Genomic DNA, 19,091 nt, shown 5'->3' with positions numbered 1-19,091 from the left:
AAGAGAAACTACCATCTCTTGAATTTTGCAAACAAGTAAGCGCCACACTAAGAAATGACTACACTTCCATTTGTCTTACTAAAAACAGAGAACCAAAAGACAAAAAGAAGCAACTACAAACAGACCAAATTTCATAAAATAATCTCCTCTAAAATTCCTAAATATTTTTAAATATTAAAGAATCCATAAAAAGATATTCACTAGAATATGGTAATCGTGCTATGGCCAAGACAATGAAGTATTTACTCTTCATTTTATACTCTTTGGGAAGGGGAATATACTTTAATACATGAAATGAAAAATAAAGAAATGACGGAAGGGAGGTTAGCGAGAAATGAGAACACATGGATCAGAACAGGGAAACATGTCCTTTATTCACAGGAATAAGGACCTTAAAAATATTTTAAAATACAATCAATGTGCTTTTTATAATAGCAGAAGGCCAGAGAAATAACATCAGGTCAGGTACTCAGTGACAACACTGCTTCTCAATCAGGTATCCAGGACCAACCACTAAACTTCAAAACCTAGCAAGTGTTTCTTAGTAAGAAACAGACCACTTTGTAGCCTGGCAAATTATGTAATTCCTTATGAAGTTCAGCTTCCTCATTTATACAACTGGGAGGATTATCATCAAGATTACAGCTCCTGCATACATATTGCTTGCCTTGCCTCAATCATCTTTACATCCTCAGAATCTAGAAACGGAGCCTGGCACATGACAGGTATTCAATCAATATTTGTTGGTCTATGAGGCTTATTAGTTCTCTCAACCCACATCATTCACAATTAAAGAATAAAACAGAAAAAATAATGCCTGGGATTAGTTTATAAATGCAAGATATAAAGTCCCAGAGAGAAACATTCGTTTTAGAAATGCAAACTCCTAGCTGAAGTTCTAAAGTCTTGCATACAAAAAAATAGAAAACCCTGGGAATCAGGTCTATGCTAAAGAAATTAAGGAATAATAAATATTCTCCTCTCACAAATATACGTTGTTTTATAGCTAAATGATATCACCAAGTAAATATGTTAATAATGCCCTTTGGCTCTTTGGAAACACAGAAAAATTATAAAGGCCCAAAAATATTTAAATTCTTTATTGGCCTATTAAAATAGACTCACCTGTTTGTAGTAAAAAGTACAGTCATTAACTACTATAAGAAGTAAGCTAGAAGCACAGAGCTGAAAGGTAAACAGGTTACCCAGGAAAAGTGGCATCATATGAAGATAGGGAAGGGAAAATTAGAATGTCACAAAGACATTTTAGAATTCACTTAAATTGTTTGGCACTTTTTTTTTTGGCCCTTTTTTTTTTTTTTTTTTTTTTTTTTTTTGCGGTACTTGGGCCTCTCAGTGTTGTGGCTTCTCCCATTGCGGAGCACAGGCTCCAGACGCACAGCCTCAGCGGCCATGGCTCACGGGCCCAGCCGCTCTGCGGCATATGGGATCCTCCCAGACCGGGGCATGAACCCGCGTCCCCTGCATCGGCAGGTGGACTCTCAACCACTGCGCCACCAGGGAAGCCCTGGCACATAATTTTTTTTTTTTTTTGAGAGGAAGCGGCCATTTCTTTAGCTTTGCTCCCTCCCAGGGCACATAATTTTTAAAAAAGAAAAATTGTAAAGCGTTAGTATGAGAAAGACTGGAAGACCAAAGAGAGAATAAATAAAAAGTCTAAGGAACATGGTAGGTAGGGTGGGTGCTTTCAACTTAATAGCTTAAAACATGTTTACTAATTTTTAAATAAAAACAGGAGGAAGCAAGAGATTTACTACACAAATTAGGTCCCAAAAGTTTTGTTTTAAAATTTAAACTGGTATAGCTAATCACTACCTAGCATCCTCTCCTTTAATGAGAGGGGATAAGGGAGGAAAAGCAACTCAGTATATATTTCTAAATATTCTTTTGATTAAATAAAGACAAAAAGAATAGCAATTTTATTATCCTGACACAACCATTCTCAAATCTTGTTATAGTTTCTCCTGAACTTCTTTCCTATACATCTAGTTTTTAAGTATCAACTTACTATATATTGAACTTGGTGACTCACCTATTTAAGACGAGCAGTTTCTTTACAATCTTTATAATTCCCTCCCCCCCACACACCACTAAATAAATCAACAAATAAAAAAATAGGGAAAGGTTCTATAAATGCAACATTTTGAAGCAAAACACCTACTCCTCATAGGAGGCTCTTCAAGGTTCTTTTACCTTTAGTAGCAGCCACCTCTTATTCAAGATCATTCCACACAACTGAAACTCCTATTATACATATTTATGCCAATTAAGCTCGTAATTATACACTAATTTGTTCCGATTATTTCATGACTTTTCTATCCACATAACTACCAATCTTGAGGACAGAATGATGTACTACGCAAATTAACTAAATAAAATTCATATATGGAACACATTACCCTGGACTAAGCATCGAACAGTATAGAGTCTAAAACTGGGACTTCCCTGGTGGCACGGTGGATAAGACTCCAAGCTCCCAATGCAGGGGGCCCAGGTTCCATCCCTGGTCAGGGAACTAGATGCCACATGTGTGCTGCAACTAAGAGTCCATGAGCTGCAACTAAGGAGCCTGCCTGCCACAACTAAGACCCAGCACAACCAAATAAATAAATACATTTTTTTAAGTATATAAATAAAATAATAAAAATGGACAGGACACTCAGAAGTAATTCAAATTACTTACAAACTTAAACAAATAGTTCTATTTCTTTAATCCCCAACATTCAGGTCATGGTCATAATTAACATCAAAATATCAATATAGTTATTATTTCCCTGAAGTTTCCAACTGTATTTGCTCATCAACTTGTTTTCTGACATTGCTTTGGTATTTCTTGGCTCTAAGAAAATAACTTAAAAAACCCTAAATATGGGGCTTCCCTGGTGGTGCAGTGGTTGAGAATCCGCCTGCCAATGCAGGGGACATGGGTTTGTGCCCCGGTCCGGGAGGATCCCACATGCCACGGAGCGGCTGGGCCTGTGAGCCATGGCCACTGAGCCTGCGCGTCTGGAGCCTGTGCTCCGCAACGGGAGAGGCCACAACAGTGAGAGGCCCGCGTACAGCAGAAAAAAACAAACAAACAAACAAACAAAAACCCTAAATATATAAGAACAGAAGAAAGTAATAATTCAGAGATAACCATCTTTTTATAACTCTTGAGACAGTGCACCACCTAGAAGGTCCTTATAGTGACTGGGTTAGACTAGTACCAACATGCAAGTCTAAATAAATATAGCCTAAGGAGTCTGCTTCAATACTATGTAACTGTCCAGACAAACTTAACTTCCAATATCCACTCCAAATGACTAAGAAGTGATATAGTTATCTTAGTGATATTTCAAGAAATGGGCTTTTTTAATGCCTGTGTGGATTTCCAATTTGTACCTCCAAGGATCAACAATATGTTAACAGTGGTTTCTGAGGTACATAAGTTATGGGTAACAAGTTTGCTAAGTCATCCATCTCTCAATGAGGTCACCAAAGAAATTAATTAAAAAGATCCCATGATGGAAGGTAACACAACCCCTACTCCTTTGAAGCAATGATTCCTCTGTTGAAACCTCTGATCACCCCCTCCCCATCTATTTATTCACCATCCTTTCAATACTCAAAACTCCACATAAATTTTTATAAAACTGAAGCAATCAAGCGATCTCAGCAAGTATATTGAAATTTCTCTACTTACATATTATGACTTAGTCTGTGTCCGATGCCTATAACAAAAACCCCAAACGTACTAATCAATGGAAAAAAAATAATAAAATAAACTCTAGATTATCCATACTAAGAAGAGAACAGCCAGGCATATTCCAAAAATAATCTACAAAATGTTTTAGAGTGTCTATTTTTGCAGCCGATTCACTTTTCTAATTATATATTTCATTTAAGTCAATATTCTTAAGTACACACCAGCCGTGGAAAAAGGAGGAGCCTGAGTGAATATAAAACACAAAAGGAAGACAAGCTAGGATAAAACACTGACGCTCATGATCTGCATAAGAACTCACAGCAACACGCACCTAAGCAAATAATGCCTACCCTTAATCTACACACTTTTCATTGCCAACTAATTCTTAAATAGTTCAAAAAAAACAAAACAAAACAAAATCAGTATTTAAGTACCACTATTTGAAATTCTGAAGATGAAGGGCGTAATTAACTCAATGGTTTAAAAGCAGCGTTTAAGAAGGAATCATGGATTCATTTGAAAATCAGATGAAAGATGCAATAATCAATTTTACACACAACCTGGTTGAGGAGTGGGAGGGGATCATGGATACACAAAAATTCATCCATGCATAATCCCAGAAAGCCTCAGAAGGCTTCAAAGATATACAATCATAGGCAAACAATATATACTATGGTTAAACATCAAGGCTTATAGCAAGCAAGCAAAGTTTGTTCTACCATACTGTTTTCACAATCTGTATGAAGTCCCTATTGGCCTTACCATATTGTCCCAAATTTTTCCAGAGCCTCCACAAGGTCTGCTTCCACCACAGATTCACAGAGTCCTCGAACATGGACAACGGGTGAAACAGAAACTTTGTGATGACTTCCACCTGCCTCCTAGTAAGATAAAATAATTTCTAGTTAAAAACTTTAAAAGTCTAAATAAATTGCTCTTTTAGTAAACCCATCTCTGCATTAAAAAGCAAACATTAAAAAAAAAAAATCCCAAACCAAACTGCAATTCATAAGTTAGCGAAAGGACCCGAGAGTAAAATCACTAATTAAATGTTTGGCATGAAAATTCTGATTTCTTAAAAGGGAGCATTCTCTCTCAATAAGAACTACAGATAAGTTATTTAATAACTCATTTCAACTTCAACTTACATAATATTGTACATCAACTATACTTCAATAAAAAAATAACTTTCAACTTCAAGAAAATCTCAGAAAAAAAGTCAGCAGATACAGAGCATGCTACAATTGGAAACATACTTTATATTCATAATTTCACTTCCATAAAAATCAAAATCTCAAGTAGACCAAATGAACAAAAAGTCCCAATTAAAATTTCTTCTTTAATATAAAGATTATATACTTTATTTTTCCTGCAATATAGATTAATATCATCATTTGTCCTTGTTTAATTGGTTACCTAGTCCCACAATAATTTGAAGTTACTCAGTACACCTGACAACTTAAATTTATACAAGATACCATCTTTGCTGATGAACAAGGAGTACTCAAAAATACAAGCCTTGGGAAATTTCCTGGCGGTCCAGTGGTTAGGACTTGGTGCTTTCACTGCCAGGGCCTGGGTTCAATCCCTGATTGGGGAACTAAGATTCCACAAGCCGTGTGGCACAGCCAAAAAAAAAAAAAAACAAGCCTTCCTGGGCTTCCATGAAGTACTGTGTATCTTTGAGTATATGCCCAGCAAGAAGTTTTAAAACATATGGTCTTAAACTTTATTTTAAAAGGGACTATGTAGGAGAATTAGCTTGAAAATGAAAATAGCTCTCATTTACTTATTCAAGTTCTATTAAGACAAAGATCTGTATTTACAACTAGCCAGTGGGTACCTCTCTTGCATCACTTCAGAAATGACCTCCATAAAAAATGAAATCTTGCCATTTGTGACAACATGGTTGGATCTAAAGGGTATTACGCAGAATCTAAAAAACAAAATAAAGCAACAAGCAAAACAAAACCAAAACAGACTCATAGATACAGAGAACAAATGTGTGGTTGGGGGGGAGGGATGTGAAACAGGTGAAGGGGATTAAGAGGTACAAACCTGCAGTTACAAAATAAATAAGCCATGGGATGTAATATACAGCATAAGGAATATGGTCAATATTATAATAACTTTGTATGGGTCTGATGGTTACTAGACTTATCATGGTGATCATTTCATAATGTATGCAAAGTCAAATCACTATGCAGTACACCTGAAGCTAACATAATATTATATATCAACTATATTCCAATTAAAAAGTAATTTCTAAAAGGAGAGAAATGAATTCCAAGTACAATTCACACATATACCAAAAAAATTTATTAAAGGAAAGGTTTTTTTCTGCTATAAACAGGAAAAAAGGGTTTTTCCTCCTAATCTAAAAACACAAATGTTTTACCATTAAAACTTAAGAATCATTTTAAGAACATTAAATCCCTTTTTGGCTATTTTTAAAGACTCACCAACTTTGCTTTATTATCATAAAGACTGTTAGAAAATACTATAACAGTCTTGTGCCATGCCAATAAAAAAATGTCAGAATTTAAAAAAAAGAACTAATTTAAGTATATAAAGTAACCATGAGATTATTCTTACACTTGTCAAATCCAACAAATAAATTAAATCCTTTGCAAATACTAATTCAGTCCTTGGAATTTTATTTGAATTGCTTATGCTGAGTCTTTTCTATGGTTCAACAGATATTCATTACATGCCACTAAGTCTGAAATGAACCATTGTGATTGTACCCTATGTATACCAACACTTTATTAGCAACTTTAACAAATGCGACTGCCTCGGTGAAACTCAACCAAATGTACATTATCCTCATTAAGCTCTTAATTACTGGGTGACAATAACGCAGGAAGAAAGCTCTAATTAATACCTAAAAACCTAACTTAGAGAAAACATTTAAAGTATAAAAAGTTTTACTCTAAAAATAATTAGACAATAATAAACTACAAGAAATAAGACAGTCATCTCCTTTGGTCCTTAGAAATGAGCTAGCAAAGGTAAAAATGCAAAAGAAAAGTATATGGGCCTGGGCTCCTCCAAGAGTAAAAAATAGTGGAAGGAATATTTCAGACTGAGAGTAAAGACAACAACCAAATGCAGTATGTGAGCCTTCATTTTACAATTGATAAAAACTGCTACAAAAGACATCTTAGGGAAAATTGGAGAAATTGAATTATAAACAGAATATTACTGAGTTAGCCAAAAAGTTCGTTTGGGTTTTTCTGTAAGATGTTTTTGATTGTCTTAGGTACCATTATGATGGCAATGGCTATATGAAAAGAATATCCTTATTCTTAGGAAAACTGATATTTAGGAATGAACTGTCATGATGTCTCAACTTACTTTCAAACAGTATAGAGAAAAGAAGTATGTATATAAATATATACACATATAGAAATAAAATCCCAAATGGCAAAATGTTAAAAACTGCTGAATCTAGGTGAAGGGCATATGTAATTAAATATTTTACATAATAAAAAATTGGGAAATTATTGTATAATATATTTAAGACCTACGAAAAGGTATGAAGAACAATATAAAAATATTCATTAACTCACCACCCAGTTTAATAAATAAAACAGTAGGAAGAGGGAGCTGAACACATCTCCTCTTCCTACCTCCCTTCCCAACACAGAGAACCACTATCTTGAATACAGTGCTAAAAAATGAGTACTTTTCAAACTGGTCTTCTTACAAAGAAATGGATTATAGGATCAATTTTAAAAATCTCCCAAAAGATCCGATTTTAATATATTACTACTTAATTATATTTCTTAAATGAAACAGATCAAGATTTAAGTTATTTTTTAAAAGCTGAAAGATGTTAAATGCAATCAATATGGTACTCAGGGGAAGATATGATTATCTCAACCTCAAGGCTGAGAATATATCCCATACCCTCTGTATTTCCCTTATTCCCACTCAATGACTCTGCCTTTCGTGAGTTTATCTACCTTGATATTCCTCTATCTTTAAATTATGTCCCCTTTTCTTGAACTTAAAATGTTCTCATCCTTTCTGGAGTTTATTTAAAAAATTTAAAAACCCTAGTGTTGTTTCCAAATATAAAACTGATATATTAAAGGTATCTTTTCAAACTATATTTTCACCACCCCTTTTTCCCCACAAATACTAACGTGTTTCTTTTTTTATAAATTTATTTATTTTGAATTTTATTTATTTTTTTATACAGCAGGTTCTTATTAGTTACCCATTTTATACATATTACTGTATATATGTCAATCCCAATCTCCCAATTCATCACAACAATAAATTTATTTACTTTATTTACATTTATTTTTGGCTGTGTTGGGGTCTTCGTTGCTGCCTGCGGGCGAGCAGGGGCCACTCTTTGCTGAGGTGTGCGGGCTTCTCATTGAGGTGGCTTCTCTTGTTGCCGAGCACGGGCTTTAGGCGCACGGGCTTCAGTAGTTGTGGCTCGCAGGCTCTGGAGCACAGGCTCCGTAGTTGTGGCGCATGGGCTTAGTTGCTCCATGGCATGTGGGATCTTTCCAGACCAGGGCTCGAACCCGTGTCCCCTGCATTGGCAGGCGGATACTTAACCACTGTGCCACCAGGGAAGCCCCTAACATGTTTCTTAAATCAACATTTTATCTCTACCTATACTATATGGTGGTGATAAGAAATCTGAAATCATCTTCAGAGCTTCTTTTACTACCCTAAAATTAACTCCTGTAAGCATCATACTATGCATCTGAATCTTAAATTGGTGAATAGTATTGTTTACTCCATCCATATATTAATACTTTGACCACGTCTTCTAAAGCTTAAGGAGTATTTTTTAATCCTTTCTCATACAGAAGCTCAAATTCTTTCCATTTCAAATGTTTAGTTATCTAGGCTCTCTCTTGGTCTATTTATATCTATTATTTATCAGACTAGAAACAATATTCCAAATAAGTACCCAGCAAATGGAGGCATACTTGCAATTTCCGTATACTTTTTTCTTTTTTAATTACTCAATCCCTTCTTTAAGTAAACTGGGTCAACTATAATGAAGACATTATTTGGTCCTCACTGCAAGCTACAGATCAGTTACAAACCCCCAGCCCCTCTTCAAAGGCTACCTCAAAGACAAACTCCAATAACATCCATCTTGAATGCTAATTTTGACGACTGCAGACTGAAAACCAGGCTTAACTAAAGAGAGGGGAAGCTCAGAATAGAATAGAATATAAATGAAGCTTCCAAATGAGAGGAATGAGAAGGGCCCATTAAAGCTCTCGATATAGTAAAACTGTAAACTCACAAAGGCAATGCACAATGTCCTCAGGCTTTTTGTTTTCCCAACATCTCCACGCATAACACGTGCTCAACAGCCACTGAACAGCCTTTTCTGCCCTCTTATAAATATAATATATAAAAAAGACCAACCTCATGTTCAATAATTCATCCCCCAAAACCAAACGTGCACAGATCCACTGAGAGTGATAATCAACCTCTCCTTAATCACCTCCAATGACAAGAAAACACACTACCTTGTGAGACAATCTACTATATTTTTAGAAAGTTCTTCATAATATGCATCCAAATCTGTCTCCCTGTAACTTCCTATACAAAATGGCCTTTGAAGTCAGACCAGCGTTTGAATATTTGGACATTTACTGGCTCTGCGATCTTACGCTACGCTACTTACTTAACATTTCTGAACCTCAGTTTCACTTAAAAAAAAATAAAACGGCTGCCCTGGTGGCGCAGTGGTTAAGAATCGCCGGCCAATGCAGGGAACACGGGTTCAAGCCCTGATCTGGGAAGATCCCACATGCCACAGAGCAACTAAGCCCATGCGCCACAACTACTGAGCCTGCACTCTAGAGCCCACGAGCCACAACTACTGATCCCCCGTGCTACGACTACTGAAGCCCGCGTGCCTAGAGCCCGTGCTCCACAACGAGAAGCCACTGCAATGAAGAGTAGCCCCCGCTCGCTGCAACCAGAGAAAGCCCGCACATAGCAATGAAGCCTCAAAGCAGCCAAAAATAAAAAAATAAAATAAAAAATAAATAAATTTTTAAAATAAAAATTAAAAAATAAAACAAAATCTTCATCACTTAAAATTACAACAAATAGGACAAATATGAAATGTCTAGCAGTGCTAGATGTTGTTATTAACAGGGTTCGGTAAACATTAATTGCCACCTCCTATCCTTATCTTCATTTCCCTCTGCTACATAACCTTCCTATAATTTGAAATGATTTCTTAAATCACACCTAAGTTTACCCTTCAGGCTAAATGTCCCCCAGAGTCTTCTGTCATTCCTCTTATGATATGATCTTGAGTGCCTTCTCTATTCTGGTAATCATTTTCTGGATACATTAGAATTTATCAAAGTACTACCAAGAAATGAGTACAGATTTCCAGATACTTAAGATTATCCCCCCTTTTACTTTGGATACTTCACATAGATCAAGGACAAACTAGTTTTAAGGGACAGCTGCAAATAGCTTTTAACTCACACTATACTTAGAGTTAACTAGTACATGGTTTTTCTTTTTTTTGTTTTAATATTTATTTATTTATTCAGGCTGTATCGGGTCTTAGTTGCAGCATGCATGTGGGATCTAGTTCCCGGACCAGGGATCAAACCCAGGCCCACTGCACTGGGAACGCAGAGTCTTACCCACTGGACCACCAGGGAAGTACCAGTTTTTCTTAAAATTAAACAATCACATCTCTTTACTTGATCTTTTTCTTAATAGAGCAGATCCAAAACACAGGAAACCCTTTAATTTTCCTATCCAAAGTTTTAAGGAACATTTGATCACATAACAAAGATTAAAAATAACTTTGATTCAAATAACTTCTTAAAAAGTAATCTTTATTTGTTTTGCTCATGTGGTAGAAATCCTTTGGTTTTGCCTACCCCAAACTCCTTCCCCCTTCTTGTGGCTGAACACAAAAACAAGCAAACGAACAAACAAAAACTCCTCAACCCCATATTATTCCACTGGTATTCTCAGTCACACAGTCGTAACTCCCCAACTTCAGAGGTAGTCCAGTGACTAGCTGGGGGTAGGGAGATATAAAAAATGGCTGATCAGAGGGGATAGCTATGGACTCTGAGGGAGAGACTGTTCTTCTTTATTTACTAGCTATAAAAATGTAAGCCTAGCTTTATCACTACATAGAGGAAACAGAGCTGAAACATGGAAAGAGACAGAATCTAGTCCCTATGACATCATCTAAAACCTTCGATCCTGCCATGCCTAAAACTAATGCTACAACTTGGCATTCATAGTTATTCGGGCCAATAAATTCCCTACCCCTGCCCCCTTTTTGTTTTGTTTAAGCTCATCTTGAGTTGGTGCTGTGGCTGCAACTGCAAGCTTTGAAAGTTGTATTCAATTTCATAGAGGGAAAATATATATTTTCGCTCCTTTATAAAATAAAGCACCAAATGATGTAGAATCACAGATTTTTAGATATGGAATTTTTTTTTTAATTATATCCCATCACCAAGAACAGCACCTAGCACATGACAGGGCTCAAGTATTATTTTTTTAATGAGCTAAGAGATCACAGTGATCATCTAATCCAGCCATCTCATGTGATAGGTAGCAAGTTGAGTTCCAAAGAGGTTAAGTCACAAAGCATGTTGGTAGCAGAGCCAAGACACCTGCTCTGGTTGGGCTTAGGGCTCTATTAACAGCACTTTTCACTATATGTACTAACATGAAAAAACTGTCACTTGTTAAAACCAAAAGATAGTAAAACCTACTACTTTTCATTTACTTCCCAAAACTAAGCCTAAAATTCTCACTCTACTGCAGCAGCTTAGCTAAATAAGACACAGGACATTACCATTACAGAAGCCTCAAGGCTCTGGCACTTACCTCTGAGGTACACACCACAGTAGAGTTACTATGCTCACTGTCACAGTCTCTAAACTTTTCCTGTGGGAGCTAAGCTAACAAAGTGCCTTCATCCCATCTCCCATTCTATATTCATCCCAATAAGCCATCATAATAGTCCTATCATCTCTGTAATTCAGATCATTAAAGTTTAACAGTGTATCTTAAATTCAAACTAGATTCTCTATATAATGCATATTCCTTTGTTTGGAAATCCTAGGATCCATATTTTTTATCTTGGCATTTTGCCATCTTACAAGTCTATTTATTAAAAGTTGAGAAACTTAAATTTTCACCTCATCAGCAATCACTTTAACAATCTTTGATTTGCCTGTTTAGTCACTAGCAGAATAGAGTAAAAGAAAAACTTAAGTCTCTAAAATGCATTAGTACTCCATAAATTTTTATTGATACCAATCTCTATAAAAGCAGACTTTTGTAAGGAAACTCCCAATTCAGTTCCTCAATCGGTTTTGCCAAGTGAAGTGCTAATATTCAGAAGTCAAGCTGCTTTCATAAAAGTTAGCAGATACAGAAATTTACTATTATGATCTTGAAGATCATGCCTGTTAAATTTAAGAACACAATTTACTCCACAAGAGTAAAGTAATTGTATAATACATAGCATGAACCTCCATAGTTAAGCTTTGTTCAAAATGCAGCCCAAAGAATTTGAAACACTCTGAGAGTTTTTGCTCTTCATAATTAATACCAGAAGACACAAATTTGAAGAGTGTCTTACTTCTCATATCCAAACTACAAACTCATTTCTCTTTACACCTTAAAACATCATTCACAATTCATCTTTAAATCAGAAGCATTTGTAGAAAGTTTTTCTTAAATACTCACATTCCTCTTTAAATCTAGTTATTATTAAAAACTCAAGGAAAATGAAAAGCCAAACAATGTAAATCATTGAAGTCTTACTGTACACTTTTATAAACTTCCAACTAGCATTGAAAGAATTACCTATCATTGTACCTGATCTGCATTTACTTAAACACTTTGTACAAAGGGGCTGGGCTGAAGTTGAGTCAAACCCTTTTCCGTTAGATGAATTACCATATTTCTCGATGATGACGCACTAGACACTAAACTTCTATTCAGGGCATTCTTGTCCTAGTAAAATTTATTATGCACAGGTTTCCATAGTTGCAATGATTTCAAACTAGTACCCAAAATTACATGAAGAAAAATGTTTAAAAACAGGAAAAATAATCCTTCATTAGATTTCACAGTACAATATTGGTTCTACTGTTAAATAAAAGCAATTCACCCTCTCCTAAGAAACAACAGCAATAAGATAAACAAAATTTGAATTTATAACTCAATCTGCATACATTAGTTCCTGCCTGGGTAATTTAAAAGCTGCATGACATTAATCACTGAACTACAACTTCAGGTATGGAAAACGTGAAGTTCAACTTTCACATTTTACATTGTAAGAGAACTCAGAACAGTAGTTAACTGACTTTCCCAAGGTCACACAGACTGTATTCTAGCTAAGACTCCTGACTCTCCCCAAGACCTGTCCTGTGCTATTTCCACTGCTAGATACAATTCACTTTGGATGTATTAATTATACATTATTTTCTTCCCAACATCCAAAATAATACTATTGGCTTAATATTTAATGTTTTCAAAAACAACTTTTGTAAACTGGTTAAAGTATCTTTCCAAGACACTTAATGTAAGACATTTCATGCTACTGCATAAAAACTTGAGCAAATTTTTGGCAAAAGAAATACACTGATCCAACGCATCTAAATATCAGCTATAAGAGTCCAATATTCCAATTGTGTTTTCAATTTCCACAATGGAGTTAGCTTTGAACTGAAACTTCCTAAGAAAAAATGCACTTTCTTTATTCACACTTTCAAGTTACATTTTGAATACTCCAAATATTCAGGAACAGAAGTAGAAAGCAATATCTAGCCATAATAAAACGATTTTGGGAATTCCCTGGGTCCAGTGGTTAGGACTCTGTGCTTCCACTGCAGGGGGACACGGGTTCGATCCCTCGTCAGGGAACTAAGATCCCACATGCCAAGCAGTGCAGCCAAAAAAATAAATATTATAAATAAAAATAAAATTTCACTTAAAAATAAACTATTTTATTTAGAGGAAGAAGAAGCTCCTTTTTAAAATGTGTTGCAACATTATCATATTTGTAAACTCTAACACCGGGGATTACTGACCAGAATTTTTTACATTAAAATGCAAACAAGAGCTAAAAACTTCTAATTTCCCTCTTATTAAAGGTGAAAAACATTTTAATCTAATATTAGAATATATGTGCACTATTTCGTAAATTTCGGGTTGTTTGCTTAAAAAAAAATCACAATTAGAATGTGTTAAATGTTTCAAGAACATCCCAGTCATTAAGACAGCTTAAGCGCACCAAAAAGGGCAAAAACGTTTCCTTTGCTTTGTTTCCTTAGTTTCCATCCAGCTGAAGCTGAGTTGCCACTTGCTGTGGATAAAACGATTTTCACATTCCTTCTGCCTCCATCTAAGCTTTCTGATGAGAGAAACAAGAATCTAGGAACGTGTGTTTGATGCAGTCCTGAGTTCAGTTCTTTTTGTGGAACGAATTGGGAACACACTGCCCATGAAGAACTGAGGTGATTTTAAGATTTCGTTTTACTTGTAAGTAGGCGTGTGCGAACACCTGCCAACGCATTTTATTTTTAACCGAAGAGCTAAACACTATACTAAGCAATCATCAGGAAACTGGGGAGCAAAGCATGCGCGCCAGGCCTGCCAAGAGTAAAAAATTTTTAATTAAACCTTCAGGGGAACTGGGCGGTGAGCCCCAGAGCTTAATTTGTCATTTAGCGGCGGCTCTCCTCAGGACCCAGGCGAAGAGAGCCCTGGGCGGAACCAATGCCACCATCCTGTGATTGTGTCCAGCGCGCGGATGCTGCGGGCAGGGGGCTGAAGGGAGCGGGTAGTCAGACGCCAGCCAGCCGCCCGAGGAGTGAAAACTAACAAAGGGCTAATCGCGCACCAGAGCCCCCCGGAGCGGAAGCAACGCCTCCCCGCCGCCCCCGCCCCGCGACCCTCCCCAAGTTCGGGCCGGCAGAGGAGTCGCTGCGGGGCCTGCGGCCAGGCCGGGGCCGGATCTGCGGTCGGGCTGCTGGAAACAGGTAGGGCGAAGAATAAAAGCCCCAAAGAGAAGAGCCGGCGCTTCCCGACCCGGTCAGCGCAGCGAAAAGGGAAAACGAGGAGGGCGGGAGGCCCCGAGGCCGAGTCCCTGCCGCTGGGCCCTGCTTCGCGGGGAGCCGCCAGGCAAGGCAGTCGGGGCGCCGCGCTTTGTTACCGGCTGTGAGAAGCTCCGGCCGCCGCCCCCGCCGCCGCTATCGCCCCCGCCCCGGGGCGTCGCTTCCCGGCGGTTCTCGCCTTCCTCGGCCGAGTAGTCGATCTCCCCCTCCTCGGTCTTAAGGCGCTTGGCCTGGCTCTCGTACTCCCGATCCTCCTCGTACGTCTCCCTGGGGGAGGATGAGGAAGAGGACATGGCGGCGGCCGGAGGGACCGGCCGGCTAGCGGGTGGGGGTGGCGGCGGGGCGCGGGCCTCGGACGCCGCCGGCCAGTCCCCGTCGCGGGCAGCGCCTCTTCAGCGAAGGTCTGCGCGGCCCGGCTGTCCGCGTGGGCCGCGCGCCCAGAAGCCGGGTGGGTGCGGAGAGTGCGCGGGATGAGGAGGGCGCCCCGAGAGGAGGCTCCGGAGCGGCCGCTCCCCTTTATCACGGAGCCAACATTCAGCCTCTCCCTCCTCCTCCGTCTCCGCTTCCAGTCCCCGGGAGCAAATCTAAGGATAGGGACGCGACCGTGGCTTCCGGTCTTCCCTCCTCCCCTACCCCACTCCTCGCCGCCCAGGCCGAGCCTCCTCCCCCACCTTCGCGGCCGCCGTGCAGGATCGAATCCAGCCGCAGCCCGCGGGAAGCGCCCCCCCACCAAGCCCGGGCCTCTCTCCCTATTGGCAGAGAGAAAAGTTGACCAGGCTTCCAATTGGCTGCAAGGGCTGTTCGTCAAAAGCCGCCCACGGCCCGGCCTCGCCCCTCTCCCTGCACCTTCCGAACTCTCAGCTGGTTTGCTAGTCCTGACCGCTCAATGCCCGCAGCGTGCGGATCTGGAGCCGTTGCTACCCGACGGCCATTAGCGCTGTTGGGCCAACTGGAGGTGAGGCGCGGAGTGAACCCCGGCGGACTAGGAGGCGTGCGGTGGGTCCAGGACTGCGGTGTTAACTGCCCTCCCGTTAATTTAAATGCTTTTATTACTTCTCTTCAAAAGAGAAAATCCCTGCAGAGACATCTCGCAGCCGCGAAACTACAGGCTGTGAGGGGAGAAAAGGGATTAGAATCGTGAAAGTAGCCTTCTCCCTATGTTGTGTGCAAAATCTGATACTCTCTCCCCGCCCCTAAGTAGATATTACAGAACACTCAACATTTACTGAGGTGCAAGTGTGAAGAAGATGCTCATTTGATCGGTTAGCACTGTTCTGGACCTTTCTTTCCTGACAATTACGGGAGACTTGTATCAAGTCCCAGCTCCCATTAAATGTGTTTTAAACCTTCCACATAAAGTTTCATCCTGCATGCCAACCCCTTCCTTTCTAGGCGATATATATATTTCACATCATTTATTTTTGAAAGATATGAAAGCCTATCAAAAGTGTTTGTCCTTTGGACCACACACAGCTCATTTCCTCTGTGGAGCCCTGAGGCCTCCGCGAGCTTATAGTTACAGCCCTCTCTTTTTGCAACAGGGCCCTTTATACCCACCTATTAGGATGTTCTGTTTTCAAGACTAGAAGCGCTTGGAGACAGGAACTGTGCTCTTTTCATCTTTGCAAACCCAGTTCCTGTACAGTCCCGGGCACAAGTTCCCTGCTCAACAAGGCTGAACGAGTGGGCCTTGGGAAATAAAGGTCCAGTGTCAGAAGAGGAACTGGCAGATCTCATGCAACCTAACTGCCCTCTGTGACTCTAACCCTTGGAGGATTGCCGAGGATCAATAGTCACTTAAGTGTTTCTAATGTCCTTGGCCCTCAGATGCGTCCCTAAGTGTGGCTCTTCCTTTCCTAATGGTGTGGATTTTTCCCTCCCCCAGCCTATTCTCGCTTCTTTCCAAAGCTATTTCCTCCCCCCCAAAAAGCCATTTGTATTTATTGCTGACAGTGCTTTAACCTACGTTTGTTTTGTTACTTTTATAATTTACACTGCCTGTCGTTTCGGAATCCATTTGCAAGCTTCTTCGCAACACCGTACAGCTATAATCAAATTCGTGTGCACCTGCAGGTGTACACTGACAAAATAGAACTAAAAAACAATTCGAATTTTATTTTTCTAAATTATGATAAAATGGAAGTAGAAGTATCAAAGAGGGAGCTGGAGAGCTGGGTGCAGATGAGGAAATGTTGGCAGAGCACTGGGAGCAATGAGCAGAGCTCAACGGCCTTGTACAAACTTCCCAAATATTTTGTGTGATAGTGAAAATATTTAAAATTCTCAGAGCCTGCATCCAACCTATGGATTATACCAGGTTAAAATGCAGCTCTCACACCAATCAATTGGTAAGGAAGCCCAGCCTTGCTGAACCTTGCTACTGTACTCAGCGTTTACTTCACTAAAAGTAGGTTAGAGTCAATACGTACTAGTATTAAACTTAATTTTTTCGAACAGCTCAAGTCAAATTGTTAATTTAAAAGACTAAGAAGTAAAACTCAGGAAGCTTGTTTAAAACTCATCCGTTAGTACATTGACCGTGAGTGACCTTTGAGCTTATTGCAGATGAATTGTTCAGTGACAGTAAGTTCTTAGATATGGAAAAGGCTAACTAGCTCATCACTAAAACATGAGAAGAGCTAAATAAAATAAGGAGGGCATAAATTATATTCTGCACGATTTAACTTAGGTGAGATCAAGAAATTACACACTTCCCAGTTAGCCAGAAATGCCTTTAAAACTCAGAAACAGCTCCTAAATGCGTGCAAATAATCAGTTACTTAGCTCAACCTGGAATCTCTTTTTTGCACTACTGTACATACAGCCTCAGGCCTTTGGTAAATTGAATGCTTGATTGGATTGGCTGCTGTTGATTGGGGTAGGCAATCAGCCATGAATTCCCATTGACGCAGCAGCTCGAAGGGGACTTAGGGGTTATACTAGAGTGAGAGAGAGCTCCAGGGAAGGTCTAGGGAAACTGATAGTCAAGGTCCTTTATAATCTAGCCCTAAATTGCCCTTCAGTTTTAAACCTCATTGCTGACCTATGTAAAGTAATTTATAAGACATTGTGCTGGGCGATGAAGAGACTAGAAAACGATATAAGCTGGTTTCTGTCTTCTTTTTTTCTTTTTTTAAATTAATTAATTTATTTTTATTCTTGGCTGCGTTGGGTCTTGGTTGCTGCGCGTGGGCTTTCTCTAGTTTCGGCAAGAAGCGCTACTTCTTAGTTGCTCCGCGGCATGTGGGATCTTCCCCGACCACGGCTCGAACCCGTGTCCCCTGCATTGACGCACGGATTCTTAACCACTGCACCACCAGGGAAGTCCCTGGTATCTGTCTTCTCAAAGCTTGCCATCAGGTTGAGGAAACAGGGCACATACCCAAGAGAGGTTACAAGGCACATCTAACATACATGTAATAACAGCAGCCACTTACAATGTGCCAGGCACTGTGCTAACCACTGCAAGGGTCATGTCGATAAATTCTGACAAAAGCCCCCTAACAGAGGCATTATTATTACTATGGCCGTTTTACAATTAAAGAAAGTCTAGGAGAAGTTAAGAGACCTGCCCTAGAGCCACAGTTAGTAAACTAGAGAGCCAGGACTGGAACCCAAGCATCCGATTCCAGAGCCAGTACTCTTTGTCGAGAAGAATGATGATTTAAGTATTGCATTGTTTACTGCCATGGACATACAGATCAAATTTAGAATCATTTATCATGATACTTATTCATTCATTAATTTCTACTAGGGCTTATACAGCTGTAACTCTGGGAAGGCATAAATAGGTTATAATTATCAGTTTTTTCATTGGTATAATGAAATTCAATTAGCTTCCATAGGAAATTTTAAATATAATACACTGTTTTAGTGTTCATTTTAAAATGTAATTTCTATAGACAAGGCTCAGAAATCAAAAGGAAATTCTCACCATTTTCTGATGGATGCATCGTCTGAACAACTAGAGATGCAAATTATAAGATATTCATACCCAAACTCAATTTCCAATATTGCTATTTCACTTAATATACAAAACTTTTGTTTCCTGCCTCACCTTCTGCAAAAATCAAATAAAACCTTCACCTTACTTGTGAGCAATATTTCCAAAGGATTGGAACCCTAGAGATGTATTTTAATTAAGACATGTTTAACATGAGATCCAGCTTAGAACAAAGTCCATTCAGAGACGAATCAATTAGTTCCTATGAAAGTTTGTCAAATCCAGAGTATACTATTTGTGATGATACCACTTTCCTTGTTAGAGATCA

The 19,091-nt window shown here is 39.0% G+C and overlaps 1 protein-coding gene across 2 annotated transcripts in view; it reads right to left on the bottom strand.

Annotated features, from left to right (window-relative positions):
* The window catches only part of HNRNPLL (heterogeneous nuclear ribonucleoprotein L like), a 35,822-nt gene extending 20,479 nt beyond the window's left edge, over positions 1-15,343 (bottom strand). Inside the window, exons 1-2 of one of the 2 annotated variants that reach the window (XM_007445778.1) lie at positions 14,919-15,343; positions 4,472-4,590 (exon numbers count right to left, since the gene is read on the bottom strand). In XM_007445778.1, the coding sequence (XP_007445840.1) occupies positions 4,472-4,590; positions 14,919-15,113 (314 nt within the window). In that variant the 5' untranslated portion in view covers positions 15,114-15,343. The remainder of the gene's footprint in view (positions 1-4,471; positions 4,591-14,918) is intronic. The other variant, XM_007445777.1, reaches the window with a different exon arrangement.
* Positions 15,344-19,091: the final 3,748 nt, after the last annotated feature.

The sequence above is a fragment of the Lipotes vexillifer genome, unplaced genomic scaffold (assembly GCF_000442215.2).
Source record: "Lipotes vexillifer unplaced genomic scaffold, Lipotes_vexillifer_v1.1 scaffold278, whole genome shotgun sequence".
NCBI classification, from domain to species: Eukaryota; Metazoa; Chordata; class Mammalia; order Artiodactyla; family Lipotidae; genus Lipotes; species Lipotes vexillifer.
This window is presented reverse-complemented; position numbering and strand designations above follow the sequence as displayed.